Here is a 13,254-nt window from a genome sequence, read left to right as displayed (position 1 = left end):
ATCAAATAAAGATATTTAATGCCTTTTAACACAGAAACAGAAATCAATTTCGAAAGACACCAAACATGAACAGTAATTCAATATAGTTAAACATATGTAGTCTGATTAGGAATTGTCTGTGCCAGTGATTTATCCAAATTCACTTTCTATGTTTAGGTAACACTTCTGAACTTCATGATCACACCTGAGGGAATGCAAGACCAGCTGCTTGGTATAGTGGTGGCTAGAGAGAGGCCAGATCTAGAAGAGGAGAAACAAGCCCTCATCCTGCAAGGAGCAGAAAACAAGAGGTATGACCAGAGAGAACTTTTATTTCCCAATAGCCCTGTTATTTCTGTAGAATATGGTACCAGTTGTTATGTGGAAGTTTCTATGAGTTTCTACAAGAGTGACTGAGCTCACTTGAACTGTGAGCAGTTTAGGACAGTGGACTTGGATAATCTAGATGTTTTGGTTGTGTTTAACTCATGAAGCCACTTAAGATTAGACCAGTTAAAAAAAAACAGTTTCAGGAGGTGATGAGATGAATCAGATGCATTAGTTTTGAGAAAAAACACAAGTTGTGTCAAAGCAGGAACATACTTTTTGGTCCTTGTAAAGGTACAGTGGTGGCAAACGCTACAGTTCTGACTCCTAACACTTTGGGACAATGTTATTGGAAAATAATCAGCTTCGGGGTGGTAAGAGTAACTCTGCTTCACATCAGGGAGCATCGCACCACCCAATTGTTGGTTATTTTTCTATAACAGCACATCCCTGAAGTGTTTTATTTCTTACATAACCAATGACACTTATCTCTCATAAACAACAATAAATGTTTTCATCCATTTTCAATTGTCTAATAATAATAAAATAATAATAAACATCAAGTTGATTGCAATTGCAGTGTAATCTTGAAGATGTTCTGTGACATACAGTATCGAAGGGTGTTACCTACTAGACTGCCCTGATAATGCCTTCCTCGTCCTGCAGACAGCTTCAGGAGATCGAAGACAAGATCTTGGAAGTACTCTCGGCGTCTAAAGGGAACATCCTGGAGGACGAGACAGCTGTCCAGATTCTCTCCTCCTCCAAAGTGCTGGCCAATGAAATCTCAGAGAAGCAGGCTGTGGCTGAGGTGACGGAGAGAAAGATTGATGAAACACGTATGGGCTACACATCTATTGCAGTCCACTCTGCCATCTTGTTCTTCTCCATCGCTGACCTGGCCAACATTGAACCTATGTACCAGTACTCACTCGGCTGGTTCATCAATCTCTTTATCTTATCCATCGAGAACTCGGACAAGAGCGAGGTTCTGGAGCAGAGGTGTGAAGCCACGTTAGTTGTTTAGTAGAAATTGTGTGTATTTTATGACTATGTTTTGTGTAGGTCATTGTATAGGAGGTTCATTTGTTTGTTTTAATTGTCCAAGATATTTTTGTAAAGATTCTTTAGAAGACATTAGGTTATCTTTTAGCTTACAGTTAGCCTCAAAAAACAGGCTTTAACACATTTTTTCATCTTTTCATCAACAAAATATAACCAAAAGCAAATGTTTAGAAGAAATTTGTTTTTGCCTAAATAGTAAATACATCAGGTGTGGATATTTAGCAGACTTGAAGATTCAGCATGCTTCTCTGAGCCTCTTGAGGCTCTGAGCAGTAATCAATAATCTGAACAGACATGTTGGATTGTTTATTTTTGGCCTAAACTATATGTTGGAAGATATGCATGTTCTTGGCATACCTTCACATTTAGCTGATAGATAACAGATGGAAATCTGCATGACTCTGGCAATCAGATTTAAATCAAAATAAGAAAAAAAAAACTGTTTTAAATGAACTGTCACTGGCACCTACAATCAGACTGGTGGCAGATAATTCAGTTGGACAGCAGCTGTGTAAACTGAGCACTAACCATTTTTAAACTTCAAAGGATCATACATATAATTCCAGTCTGCATTGTAGCAGGATCTGAAAATTCTTTGTTTTTACCACCAAGATATTTCTTCCCTGTGTGATAAACCACTTAGCTGTCTCAATCCACTTTAAACTTTTACTTAAGTATTTACCAGCTCAGGGCATTAAGCACACTAAGGTCAGAGCTAAAGAAAAACTGAGCAAAATTGGCTGATGCATCAAATCATAATGCACAATGGTACATTCGACAGAATTCTTGATATTTGTCCAGTCTGTTGCCTTAGCCAATATTTTATTTGCTCAATATTCAAGGTGTTGAGTTGAAGTCAAGTGTAAAGTAATAATTGTATTGTAGATGTTATTGTATTGTAATGTTTTTTTGTTTCCTTAATATTTTGTAAATAGAATGGACATATAGCTAAACACAAAATAAGTGCAAGCTGAACCTCATGAAACCTCATGAAATCACTTAACTAGTAACAGAGCACAATGTTGATTTATTGCATTTTAAGAGCTTTATAGGAACTTTAAAAGCTAGAAAACATTTAGCTATTGGAGATGCTTACCTTTTATCGGCATAATGATCATTCTCTGTAAAACTCTTTAAAGTAAGATTGTATTTTTAAAGTCATTGCACCAAGTTTTTAACATTATTCATTCTTTCTTCCTTGCCGATTTGCCTGTGTGCCCAGATTGCAGATCCTAAGAGACCACTTCACATACTCGCTGTATGTCAACGTGTGCCGATCACTCTTCGAGAAGGACAAGCTGCTCTTCGCCTTCTGCCTCAATGTCAACCTGCTTAAACATGAAAGGCTTGTGAGTGCTTCCTTTCCACAGCCATGCTGAATACCTGCAGTGCTCACAAAATGTTATTAGAGAAATCAATCAGCTGAGTTATTAGATACAATGAGCATAAAACGGACTGCAATTAATATTACATGTACAATTTAAATATAGAAATAACTGAATCCAGTAATAATAATCACATATTCTTATGGCACTCATCAGATATAGTAATCTATATATTTTAACTAGTGCACACCTTCATAGTGTAGTGTCTAAAAATCCAAAATCGAATGCCGCATTTGTACAGCTGAATTTATTTCCCAAGGATATATGATAAATGCTTACACATTTATTTCTGTTGAGGCGGGATGAGGCAGAGGGCCTCAAGCAAACAACATCCAAGCAGATTATCAACAAGGCAATATACACTTAACTTTTTTCTTCTTGTGCAAAATAATACCTGCCATTTTAGAAGACACCCTGTTTAGATCATGTGGCATGAAGGCCTGATTATTTGTGTTTTGAAAATGTTTTATGATCTAAAGATCTCAAATCTATGAATCCTTTCAGTCACCCAGGTTATATTGAATATCTTGTATTAAGCATGGATGAACAAGCGTTTCAATCGTGAAGACTTATCTGAAGGCCTCCTTTAGTTCTTTAGTGAGAACTCCTCTGCAACATGATGATATGCAGTACAGTGCCACGAACAGAGCACAAAATTTGTATTTTGTTGAAAGTAATAATCTTTTTGAGGATCAATTTCCCAGGTGAATAGACTCAGCAGTCTAGCTTTTTCCACATAACCCCCAAATGCTTCTTGGTGAAACACAGTTGACACTTGATATGGTTTTAGGGAGCAACATCCAGTACAGGCCAGATTAATGGAGCAAATCTGATATTGTTGCTATATTCACACAATGAAATTTGATGATAGAACTGTCCACACAAGAAAATATATATAAGGAATAACATACTGTATATTATACAATATATAATCTAGCGAGCCTAGACAGCATTGAGCTGAGCACAGACACACAGGAGGCCGTTTAAGTGACAAACATGGAGAGTTTTATTCACTACTGTGAGCATGTGGGTGGAAAAGAGGTGCAGTGGGGTGAAGTGCTCAGGGGTTGGTGTCATCCTCGGGGCTGCAGAGGGTGTGCTGGGGTCTTCCAGTGTGGCTGAGATCCCATTCGGCAGTCAGGGAGCTCTGTGGATGCAGCCAGGGAGCGAAGTCTTCCGTCGTGTCCGAATCTTCTAGAAGAAACACAAAACATAGCATTAGTCACGTTTCGGGAACCTTCTCTCCACTTGCTAGTGGAGGTTGGGCCTTTTATATGCTCCCGCTGACTGCTATCTGGTGGAGAGCAGCCGCGCTGATAATTAGTCGCCAGCCGTGTGTGTGTCTGCGGCCCCACCTCACAGACACACGCTTTCCAGCTGTCCAAAACATTGGTCGTGCTGAGCGGAGCTGTCCTTTCAGCACCCTAGCAGCAGTCGCGGGAGGAGCGCTCTTTCTCTTTTGTACGTCAGCGGCTGGCCTGTAATCACAATAATAAAGGCTAGAGCGGTGCATTAGTTTCTTAACCACATGGTCTGGAGTTTGTTATTCTGTTTATACCAGAGTAACTTGTGGAGCGTCCACTGTACAAGTCTTTATGTACAGTATGAGCTGTTACTATGGTATCAATAACATATTAAAATGAGCACATTAATATAAACATTAATAAATCATTCATGTTACATCCGGATATGGTGCATACCATCCAACCAATCAGATTAGAGAATTCAACTGCACTGTGGTATAAAAAGAATCGATATCTTGTAGCCTTTGGACAAATTTAGCATGCCCAGACAACTAAAATGTACTTCTATATAAGTGCATTTGTTTGACGTAAACTAAAACAGATTAATTATGTTCATATTGAAATATCTGTGATGCGTTTTTTCATTCCAGTGCTAATTTGTTGGTTGGTGCTGTATTTTCATTATTCCCATCAGGAGTTTGTGGTTGTCTGCCATGTTGGTGTCACATTGCTCATTTATTATATATTACAACAGAGTGTAATATTTAATTTCAGAAACGATCTCAAACATTAGTTATAATGGTCAAGTTTTGCTGTTGGCTGCTAAAATCAAAAAGAGCAAGAGCTTCTTTCCTTACTCACCATTTTTCATTGTTGTTCAATGTCACATTAATGAGAAATCCAATGTAGGAGGAGTGTAGACAGCAAACATTGGACTTGATGTGGCAGAATGTACTGAGTTACAGCATCTTGGCTAGTTAGCGATCCACGACTTTATAGGTTGTTATTAACATGAAAGTTGGAACATTGGAACCTTATGAAAGGACTAAAGTGCTGCTGCATCATTTCCTTTAGATATAAACTGAAAGGTTAAATCCTACTGGCATGACTATCAGCAAGTAGATGAACAGCATTTTGGGTAATGTAGGAACTCGTTAATCAAAGTGAATATAGACCACCATGTCCAGGGATGAAGTTTAAACCAAAAAAGTCAACTCAGAATTTAATTAAAAAATAAATCTTGCATACAACTGAAGATCACATAATTACAGTGAGGGAAAAAAGTATTTGATCCCCTGCTGATATTGTACGTTTGCCCACTGACAAAGAAATGATCATTCTATAATTTTAATGGTAGATTTATTTGAACAGTGAGAGAGAGAATAACAACAAAAAAAATCCAGAAAAACGCATGTCAAAAATGTTATAAATTGATTTGCATTTTAATGAGGGAAATATGTATTTGACCCCTCTGCAAAACATTACTTAGTACTTGGTGGCAAAACCCTTGTTGGCAATCACAGAGGTCAGACGTTTCTTGTAGTTGGCCATCAGGTTTGCACACATCTCAAGAGGGATTTTGTCCCACTCCTCTTTGCAGATCTTCTCCAAGTCATTAAGGTTTCGAGGCTGACGTTTGGCAACTCGAACATTCAGCTCCCTCCACAGATTTTGTATGGGATTAAGGTCTGGAGACTGGCTAGGCCACTCCAGGACCTTAATGTGCTTCGTCTTGAGCCACTCCTTTGTTGCCTTGGCCGTGTGTTTTGGGTCATTGTCATGCTGGAATACCCATCCACGACCCATTTTCAATGCCCTGGCTGAGGGAAGGAGGTTCTCACCCAAGATTTGACGGTACATGGCCCCATCCATCGTCCCTTTGATGCGGTGAAGTTGTCCTGTCCCCTTAGCAGGAAAAACACCCCCACAGCATAATGTTTCTACCTCCATGTTTGACGGTGGGGATGGTGTTCTTGGGGTCATAGGCAGCATTCCTCCTCTTCCAAACACGGCGAGTTGAGTTGATGCCAAAGAGCTCCATTTTGGTCTCATCTGACCACAACACTTTCACCCAGTTGTCCTCTGAATCATTCAGATGTTCATTGGCAAACTTCAGACGGGCATGTATATGTGCTTACTTGAGCAGGGGAACCTTGCGGGCGCTGCAGGATTTCAGTCCTTCACGGCGTAGTGCGTTACCAATTGTTTTCTTGGTGACTATGGTCCCAGCTGCCTTGAGAACATTGACAAGATCCTCCCGTGTAGTTCTGGGCTGATTCCTCACTGTTCTCATGATCATTGCAACTCCACGAGGTGAGATCTTGCATGGAGCCCCAGGCAGAGGGAGATTGACAGTTCTTTTGTGTTTCTTCCATTTGCGAATAATCGCACCAACTGTTGTCACCTTCTCACCAAGATGCTTGGCAATGGTCTTGTAGCCCATTCCAGACTTGTGTAGGTCTACAATCTTGTCCCTGACATCCTTGGAGAGCTCTTTGGTCTTGGCCATGGTGGAGAGTTTGGAATCTGATTGATTGATTGCTTCTGTGGACAGGTGTCTTTTATACAGGTAACAAGCTGAGATTAGGAGCACTCCCTTTAAGAGTGTGCTCCTAATCTCAGCTCGTTACCTGTATAAAAGACACCTGGGAGCCAGAAATCTTTCTGATTGAGAGTGGGTCAAATACTTATTTCCCTCATTAAAATGCAAATCAATTTATAACATTTTTGACATGCGTTTTTCTGGATTTTCTTGTTGTTATTCTGTCTCTCACTGTTCAAATAAACCTACCATTAAAATTATAGACTGATAATTTCTTTGTCAGTGGGCAAACGTACAAAATCAGCAGGGGATCAAATACTTCTTTCCCTCACTGTATAAAGATCAGTATGCATGTTCAGTGTGGATTTTTCCACGTTTGATTCTCTAAATCGAGATTCACTCTGAGACTGCTGCACTCCTCTCATGTTATTTTTTTTTTTTAAAGCTGTTTAATAAAGACAGGAACCATATTGCAAGACATACACTAATATCATATGGATCAGAAATAATATAAGATCTTGTGTTTTCCTGACACTTCATCCTGTAGATCGATGAGAATGAGTGGCGCTTTCTGCTGACAGGTGGCGTGGGTCTGGATAACCCTCACTCCAATCCTTGCACGTGGCTGCCTCAGAAATCCTGGGATGAGATCTGCCGCCTGGACGAGCTGGAGTGCTTCAAGGGCCTGCGCAAGGACCTGGCCCGCCTCAGAGATGGCTGGAAAGAAGTGTATGACAGCAAGGTGTGTTTAATAACTCACCCTATGTCACAGTAGTATGGAAATGTATGGAAAATGTTCTTGAGGAAATAATAGATGAGATGCTGAGCTCAGCTCCTAGTTTTCCTTATTGGACCTGAAGGAACATTATCCAAGATGTCTGTGTTGGGTTGTTAAAGCATGGCAGTGGAAACTATGGTTTCTATGGTAGTGAGAGCTGTGTGTGTGTGTGTGTGTGTGTGTGTGTGTGTGTGTGTGTGTGTGTGTGTGTGTGTGTGTTACATAGGATCCTCATCACACACTTTTTCCTGGAGAGTGGCAGGAGAAACTGGGACAATTTCAGAGAATGTTGGTCATACGCTGCCTGAGACCAGACAAGGTGAAACAATCATGTACATCTCTCAACACTGAGTTTCATACATAGTGCAATTCACTTTGTTATGAGTGCTAAAAACTGAACTTTTCCCTACTTGTTCTCTTTCAGATCAATCCTATGGTGCAGGAATTCGTGTCAAACAGCTTGGGACAGCAGTTTATTGAGGCGCCACCCTTTAACCTGGGGAAGGCATTTGGAGACAGCCACTGCTGCGCTCCCCTCATCTTTATCCTCTCACCAGGTTCTGACCCCATGGCAGCTCTGCTGAAATTTGGAGACGAACAGGTTAAACATGTCCCAATCTGATTCATCCACTAAATTTGACCACTTCTTACAGTTTATACCACAGCGATATTGAATTCTCAAATCTGATTGGTCAGAAGGTACTGATTTTCTGTAACAGCATATATGGTAATTGTGCAGACTGTAATTCATATGATAAGTTGCTTCTATTGTAACAACTTATTTAGAATGACTTGTAAAAGACACTGTTGATATGGTGAAATTTTATGTTAGGAGATGTTTGTATAACATTTATGTAATGAAATGTTATGTCACTCATTAATATATTAACGATTGTAATCATTGACAAATTACTGTGGAACAAAACACTTTCTAAGGAGGTGTAATAGGAAAGTATTCCACTTCAAGGTGGTAACAGTAACAGGCTGCATCACACCACCCCATCACTGATTATTTTCTTATAATTGCTGCCCTGTTGTGTTTTATTCCTTATGTATTCGTCTTTGTTTTCAATGTTTGTGAATAAAAGTGCAGTAGGTTACAGTATGTTACACTCAATGCTAACCACTGTACCTTTATGTGTTACTTGCAGGGCTTCACAGGGAATAAGCTGACCTCTCTGTCACTGGGCCAAGGCCAGGGTCCCATTGCGATGAATATGATTGAAGTGGGAGTGAAGGAAGGCACCTGGGTGGTGCTGCAAAACTGCCACCTGGCCACATCTTGGATGGCCACTCTCGAACGGGTCTGTGAGGTACTGCTGGATAACATGGTTTATTTGAATAGGAGTGAGATGAAAGTTGAAACTAGAAGTATAGTTTTTTGCAACATTTTGTAGAAAGTAGTCATTACATTGATAGTTGAACCAGTTGCCCAGAAGCTAGTTTTGGTAGTAGGAGAAATTGGTGATTATAGTTTGTGGTGCAAGAATTAAGTTGTGATACTTGTGATATTTGGAGGAAACTAGTTTTTACAGTTTGTTGTAGTACTTGAAAGTAAGCACTGGTTTTGGTTTAGTGTGGTACCAGTTTATGATCAATAAATCCCACACTTTTTCCATACCAACATTTGAAAGTTTGACTTTATTTTCCTCCAGGAGCTCAACCCAGACACCACTCATCCAGACTTCCGTCTGTGGCTAACCAGTTACCCGTCACCTAACTTCCCTGTGGCCGTCCTTCAGAATGGTGTCAAGATGACAAATGAGGCCCCCAAGGGGTTGCGTTCCAACATCATCGGCTCTCTTTATATGAACCCCATCTCCGATCCGGAGTTCTTCAACAGCAACTCAAAGCCAGTGAGTCTGGGGTTTTTCTCAAAAAGTAGGTTGGGGCTAATGTGGAACATCTGGTTTAGTGATTGAGAGAGTATGTGATAAAGGAGTAAATGATATAGAAAAATGTTTTAGACTCTCCAATGTTCATGTAAACATGCCTACTTTTCAAACTGCAAAGCATTTGGATGGGAACAGGTGTTTTGGGAAAAAGGTTAATTCATTGGAAGACGTTTTCTTCACTCAGTGTTTTATCATTAATGGCGTGGTCATGAGTTTTGTATATCTAAAAGTTTAATTTTTGTGTGTGTTTTAGGTTGTGTTCAAGAAACTCCTTTATGGCCTGTGTTTCTTTCATGCTCTTACCCAAGAGCGAAGGAAGTTCGGCCCCCTGGGCTGGAATATCCCCTATGAGTTCAACGAAACTGACTTGCGCATCTCTGTCCAACAGCTGCATATGTTCCTGGACCAGTATGAAGTGAGGACACACACACACACACACACACACACATCCCATCCACTTCTGCTCGTCTTTTCATACAGACATCAACGAATTCTCACCCGCCTGCACTCTATCACATGCGCTCTTAATACAATCTCTGTGTCTCCGACTTTATTTTCACGCACCCCACCAATACTTTAATAAATCCCTCTGAAGAAGCATGAAAAAAAATCCTTGACATTTCCACAGCTTCAGAGCCGTCTTCAATGCTACTCTTGCTCTGCCTTTCAAAACAAGCACTCTGCATAAACTGATCAAGAACCCCCTGAAAAAAAACACACTGACATTTTCTCCGTGGCATTAGCAAGGGAAATTTCAGCAGGAAATGTCACGATCCGAGCGCCACCAGCTCCACCTTTTCATTTCTGAAACCCCTCGGAAGTGTTTCTGAACTCGCCAACTGACACCTAGCACTGCAGCACATAATGAAAAGAGTCTTTGGTGTGAAAATGAGACACCAGCATAGGTTGTTGCTTTTTTCCTAATCGAATGAGACAGTAGGGAAAAGGAAGCAGTGAAACACTGCCATTGAAGAGTTTTTTTTATCTGCTGAATGTACAGTAGGGCCCAAAAATCTGAGTCTATTATTATTATTATTATTATTATTATTATTATGAAATCTGTTATTTCATCACTTACAATGAAAAGTGCTATTTAAAACTGATAGTAGTCAAAGTCTAGTTATTGTACTAGAACGTAGGAAGGTATGAAATTGTTAAAATATGTTTATTTCCCTCTTCACACAAATTCATGTCACCATATGTTTAATTAAGATGTTTAATTATTGTTGTCTGATATTGACTGAGTGGACAAAAGGCTTGATTTAAGCTCTTACTCACACACACCTCTCAACATTATTGCATTTTTGCATAGAAGCACTGCATTTTAAAATATATAAAATATGCAGAAAGAACAGTCATCTTTTCTCCCCCCAGCGAAGACAGCAGATGAACCAATTGACATATGAATCTGGAGTGATTGACAGATGGGGTTTTAAACCCTCCAATATTAACTGATTAGGCTCATTGGCATTTCTAAATTGGCTGTACTGTGTGAGTGTGTGTGCGTTTGTGCCCTGCAATGGGTTGGCACCTCATCCCCTGCCTTGTTCCCCAAGTTCCATTGGATAGGCTCCAGGTTCCCCCTTGCCCTGTGTAGGATAAGCGGTATGGGATAATTAGGAAGTGATTAAAACACTTTGTTTTATTTGCTCTCCTGCACCCATCAGGGCTCAGATGGGATTTTAAACAGTTTGGGCAGCAGATTAACAGTAAAAAAATAAAAAAAATGGCTATGTGGAAGCATTTTAAAGTTTCTCATTGTTGGGTCTTCAAGTTCTATATAAACGCAGCAGTAGTAATGCTAATTGATCAGGAACTTCCAGGTGCCTTTAAGTAACACTGTTGATTACTATAAGAATTTTAACACCCCTAACACTCCCTAGCATGTCTTGATTCCTGATATCCGAAAATAAGACAAGGCAGAGGCAAAGAACTCCAACATGCAAAGCATCGTAGTTTTATAACACGGAAACAATCAGCCCATCAACCCAGCATTTTGCTGGCATGTTTTGGGTCCTCTTCTGACTGATCACCTTTTACCCTATGGTGAACAATTTCTATCATGATATGAGTGGTATTTTCCAGGATGACTCCTCCCCCAACCACAGGTCACAAGGGCTCATTGAATGGATTGATAAGGATGAAAACAATATAAATCATACATATACTATGGCTTTCACATTCACCAGGTTTCAACCCAATTGAACACCTGTGTGAGATTTTCGTGCAACATGTTAGACAGCACTGTCCACCACCATCATGAAATCACCAGCTGAGGGAATAACTTTTGGGAGCATAGTGATCTAAAAAAAATTTTTTTACACCTTAAAAGAACACATTCTTCTATGAGTTTTTCCTTCAGTTTGTCACCTGTCTGTATATTTATCTCTCTCGTGATATCACTCTGTTCTCATAAATGTTAATTTAAACATTCCCATGCACTGCAGAATATAAATAGCATAACTTCCTGCTGTCTAATTACAAATATTAGTTTAATTGCAAATCCTAAAAACATAAATTAAACGGTAGCCAGAACTCTTACTTATGCTTGTTGTCATGGTTGCATTCCAATGTAATTGCATAATATGTGAAGCAGTGGTTTCGATTGTGGTTCAGTCTAAATTAGATGCATACCAACATTTGAAAATAAATTCTACTGACATAAATCAATAACCATTAAACCTGAGAGACCCCACTTTGAAAATCACCACCAGAGATGATGATGATCTTTATCTCTCCCAACTGGACTCTATAAGCTGCCTTTTTTTTAAAAAAATTTAGGAAGTGCCGTTTGATGCACTGCGCTACATGACAGGAGAGTGTAACTATGGAGGACGTGTTACAGATGACTGGGACCGCCGGACACTCCGCACCATCCTCTCCATCTTCTACACCAATAAGATCATTGAAGACCTGGAGTACAAGTTCGATCCAAGCGGGATTTACTACTCACCGCCTGAAGGGGATGTAAGATCTCATACACACAGAGATCTTGATTACTGCTGTCATTTCATTCAAAAAATAATAATAATAATGTTAACACTTATAACTAAACATTACAGTTTTTTCCCCCACTTACTGCAGAACTGTGTCTTTCATTAAATTGGCATGCAGTCTAAATTAAAACTTATCACCAGAACTTGATGATATTTAGATCAAATGACTAAGAGATGTAACTCACCCACGCAATGCAAAATGCATCATTTCTGATTCACTTGCCCACTCATTTTTTTTTCATTCCAGAAAGTTCTGAAAATCATAATGAGCTCCAAGTTCAATAACTGTGCACGGTGGGATGCCACCAGTGGCCGCTGCCTAATTTATTTGCGAGCACATGTATAATCTACGCTCAGTTTTATTTGCCATTTTCTGCCGAAATCTTTTATTCATGAACGTTGATTTGCATAGTCATTATTATAAATGTCAGCGATCTCGTGGGTGTCGTGGTTTAAGTGCTCCATCGTTATTTAGTGTCTCTGCTTTCTGGATGTGTGCATCAGGAAGTGTCTCATTTCTTTTGCAGCATAATAGCTACATAGAGTACACCAAATCACTCCCACTGTACCCGTCGCCAGAAATCTTCGGTATGAACGCCAACGCTGACATCACCAAGGACCAGGTGGAGACGCAGCTCCTGTTTGACAGCATCCTGCTCACTCAGGTTTGATGGGGAATGCACTGAAATCACAATGTTCAAACTTAAATCAAGTGTATAAGGTGCACTTATAAGACTTATTGATCTTAATAAGTCTTATTAAGATTTATGAAGACCATCTTGATTCGGTTCTCTTGATTCTGGATGAAACTAAGCAGTTGAGGCCTCAAGCTAGGCAGTGCTGGGATTTGAACTTGTGACCTTCTGATCAGTAGTTCAGTGTCTTAACCACTGAGCTAGAACTGTCCAGCATAATGGAGTTTATGCATCAAATCAGGATGTGTAAATGATCTTCATGTGCAGAAAACTAGTGTGTGTAGTATAAACAATGGTCAGGCTGATGCCATTTCTTGCATTCAAATCTACCCTCGTTACTTTGTGCAA

At 39.8% G+C, this 13,254-nt stretch overlaps 1 protein-coding gene across 2 annotated transcripts in view; it reads left to right on the top strand.

The window, feature by feature from the left end:
* Positions 1 to 13,254, top strand: part of dnah7 (dynein, axonemal, heavy chain 7) — a 131,935-nt gene that overhangs the window by 105,790 nt on the left and 12,891 nt on the right. For both annotated transcript variants that reach the window (XM_053680873.1, XM_053680872.1), the window contains exons 50-60: positions 157 to 290; positions 973 to 1,308; positions 2,594 to 2,720; positions 7,090 to 7,284; positions 7,547 to 7,639; positions 7,745 to 7,921; positions 8,472 to 8,633; positions 8,976 to 9,176; positions 9,469 to 9,630; positions 11,997 to 12,182; positions 12,739 to 12,876. In XM_053680873.1, the coding sequence (XP_053536848.1) occupies positions 157 to 290; positions 973 to 1,308; positions 2,594 to 2,720; positions 7,090 to 7,284; positions 7,547 to 7,639; positions 7,745 to 7,921; positions 8,472 to 8,633; positions 8,976 to 9,176; positions 9,469 to 9,630; positions 11,997 to 12,182; positions 12,739 to 12,876 (1,911 nt within the window). The remainder of the gene's footprint in view (positions 1 to 156; positions 291 to 972; positions 1,309 to 2,593; positions 2,721 to 7,089; positions 7,285 to 7,546; positions 7,640 to 7,744; positions 7,922 to 8,471; positions 8,634 to 8,975; positions 9,177 to 9,468; positions 9,631 to 11,996; positions 12,183 to 12,738; positions 12,877 to 13,254) is intronic.

The sequence above is a fragment of the Ictalurus punctatus genome, chromosome 6 (assembly GCF_001660625.3).
Source record: "Ictalurus punctatus breed USDA103 chromosome 6, Coco_2.0, whole genome shotgun sequence".
In the NCBI taxonomy this organism is placed as follows: Eukaryota; Metazoa; Chordata; class Actinopteri; order Siluriformes; family Ictaluridae; genus Ictalurus; species Ictalurus punctatus.
The sequence above is the reverse complement of the archived record's forward strand: the minus strand, read 5'-3'. Positions and strand labels throughout refer to the sequence as shown.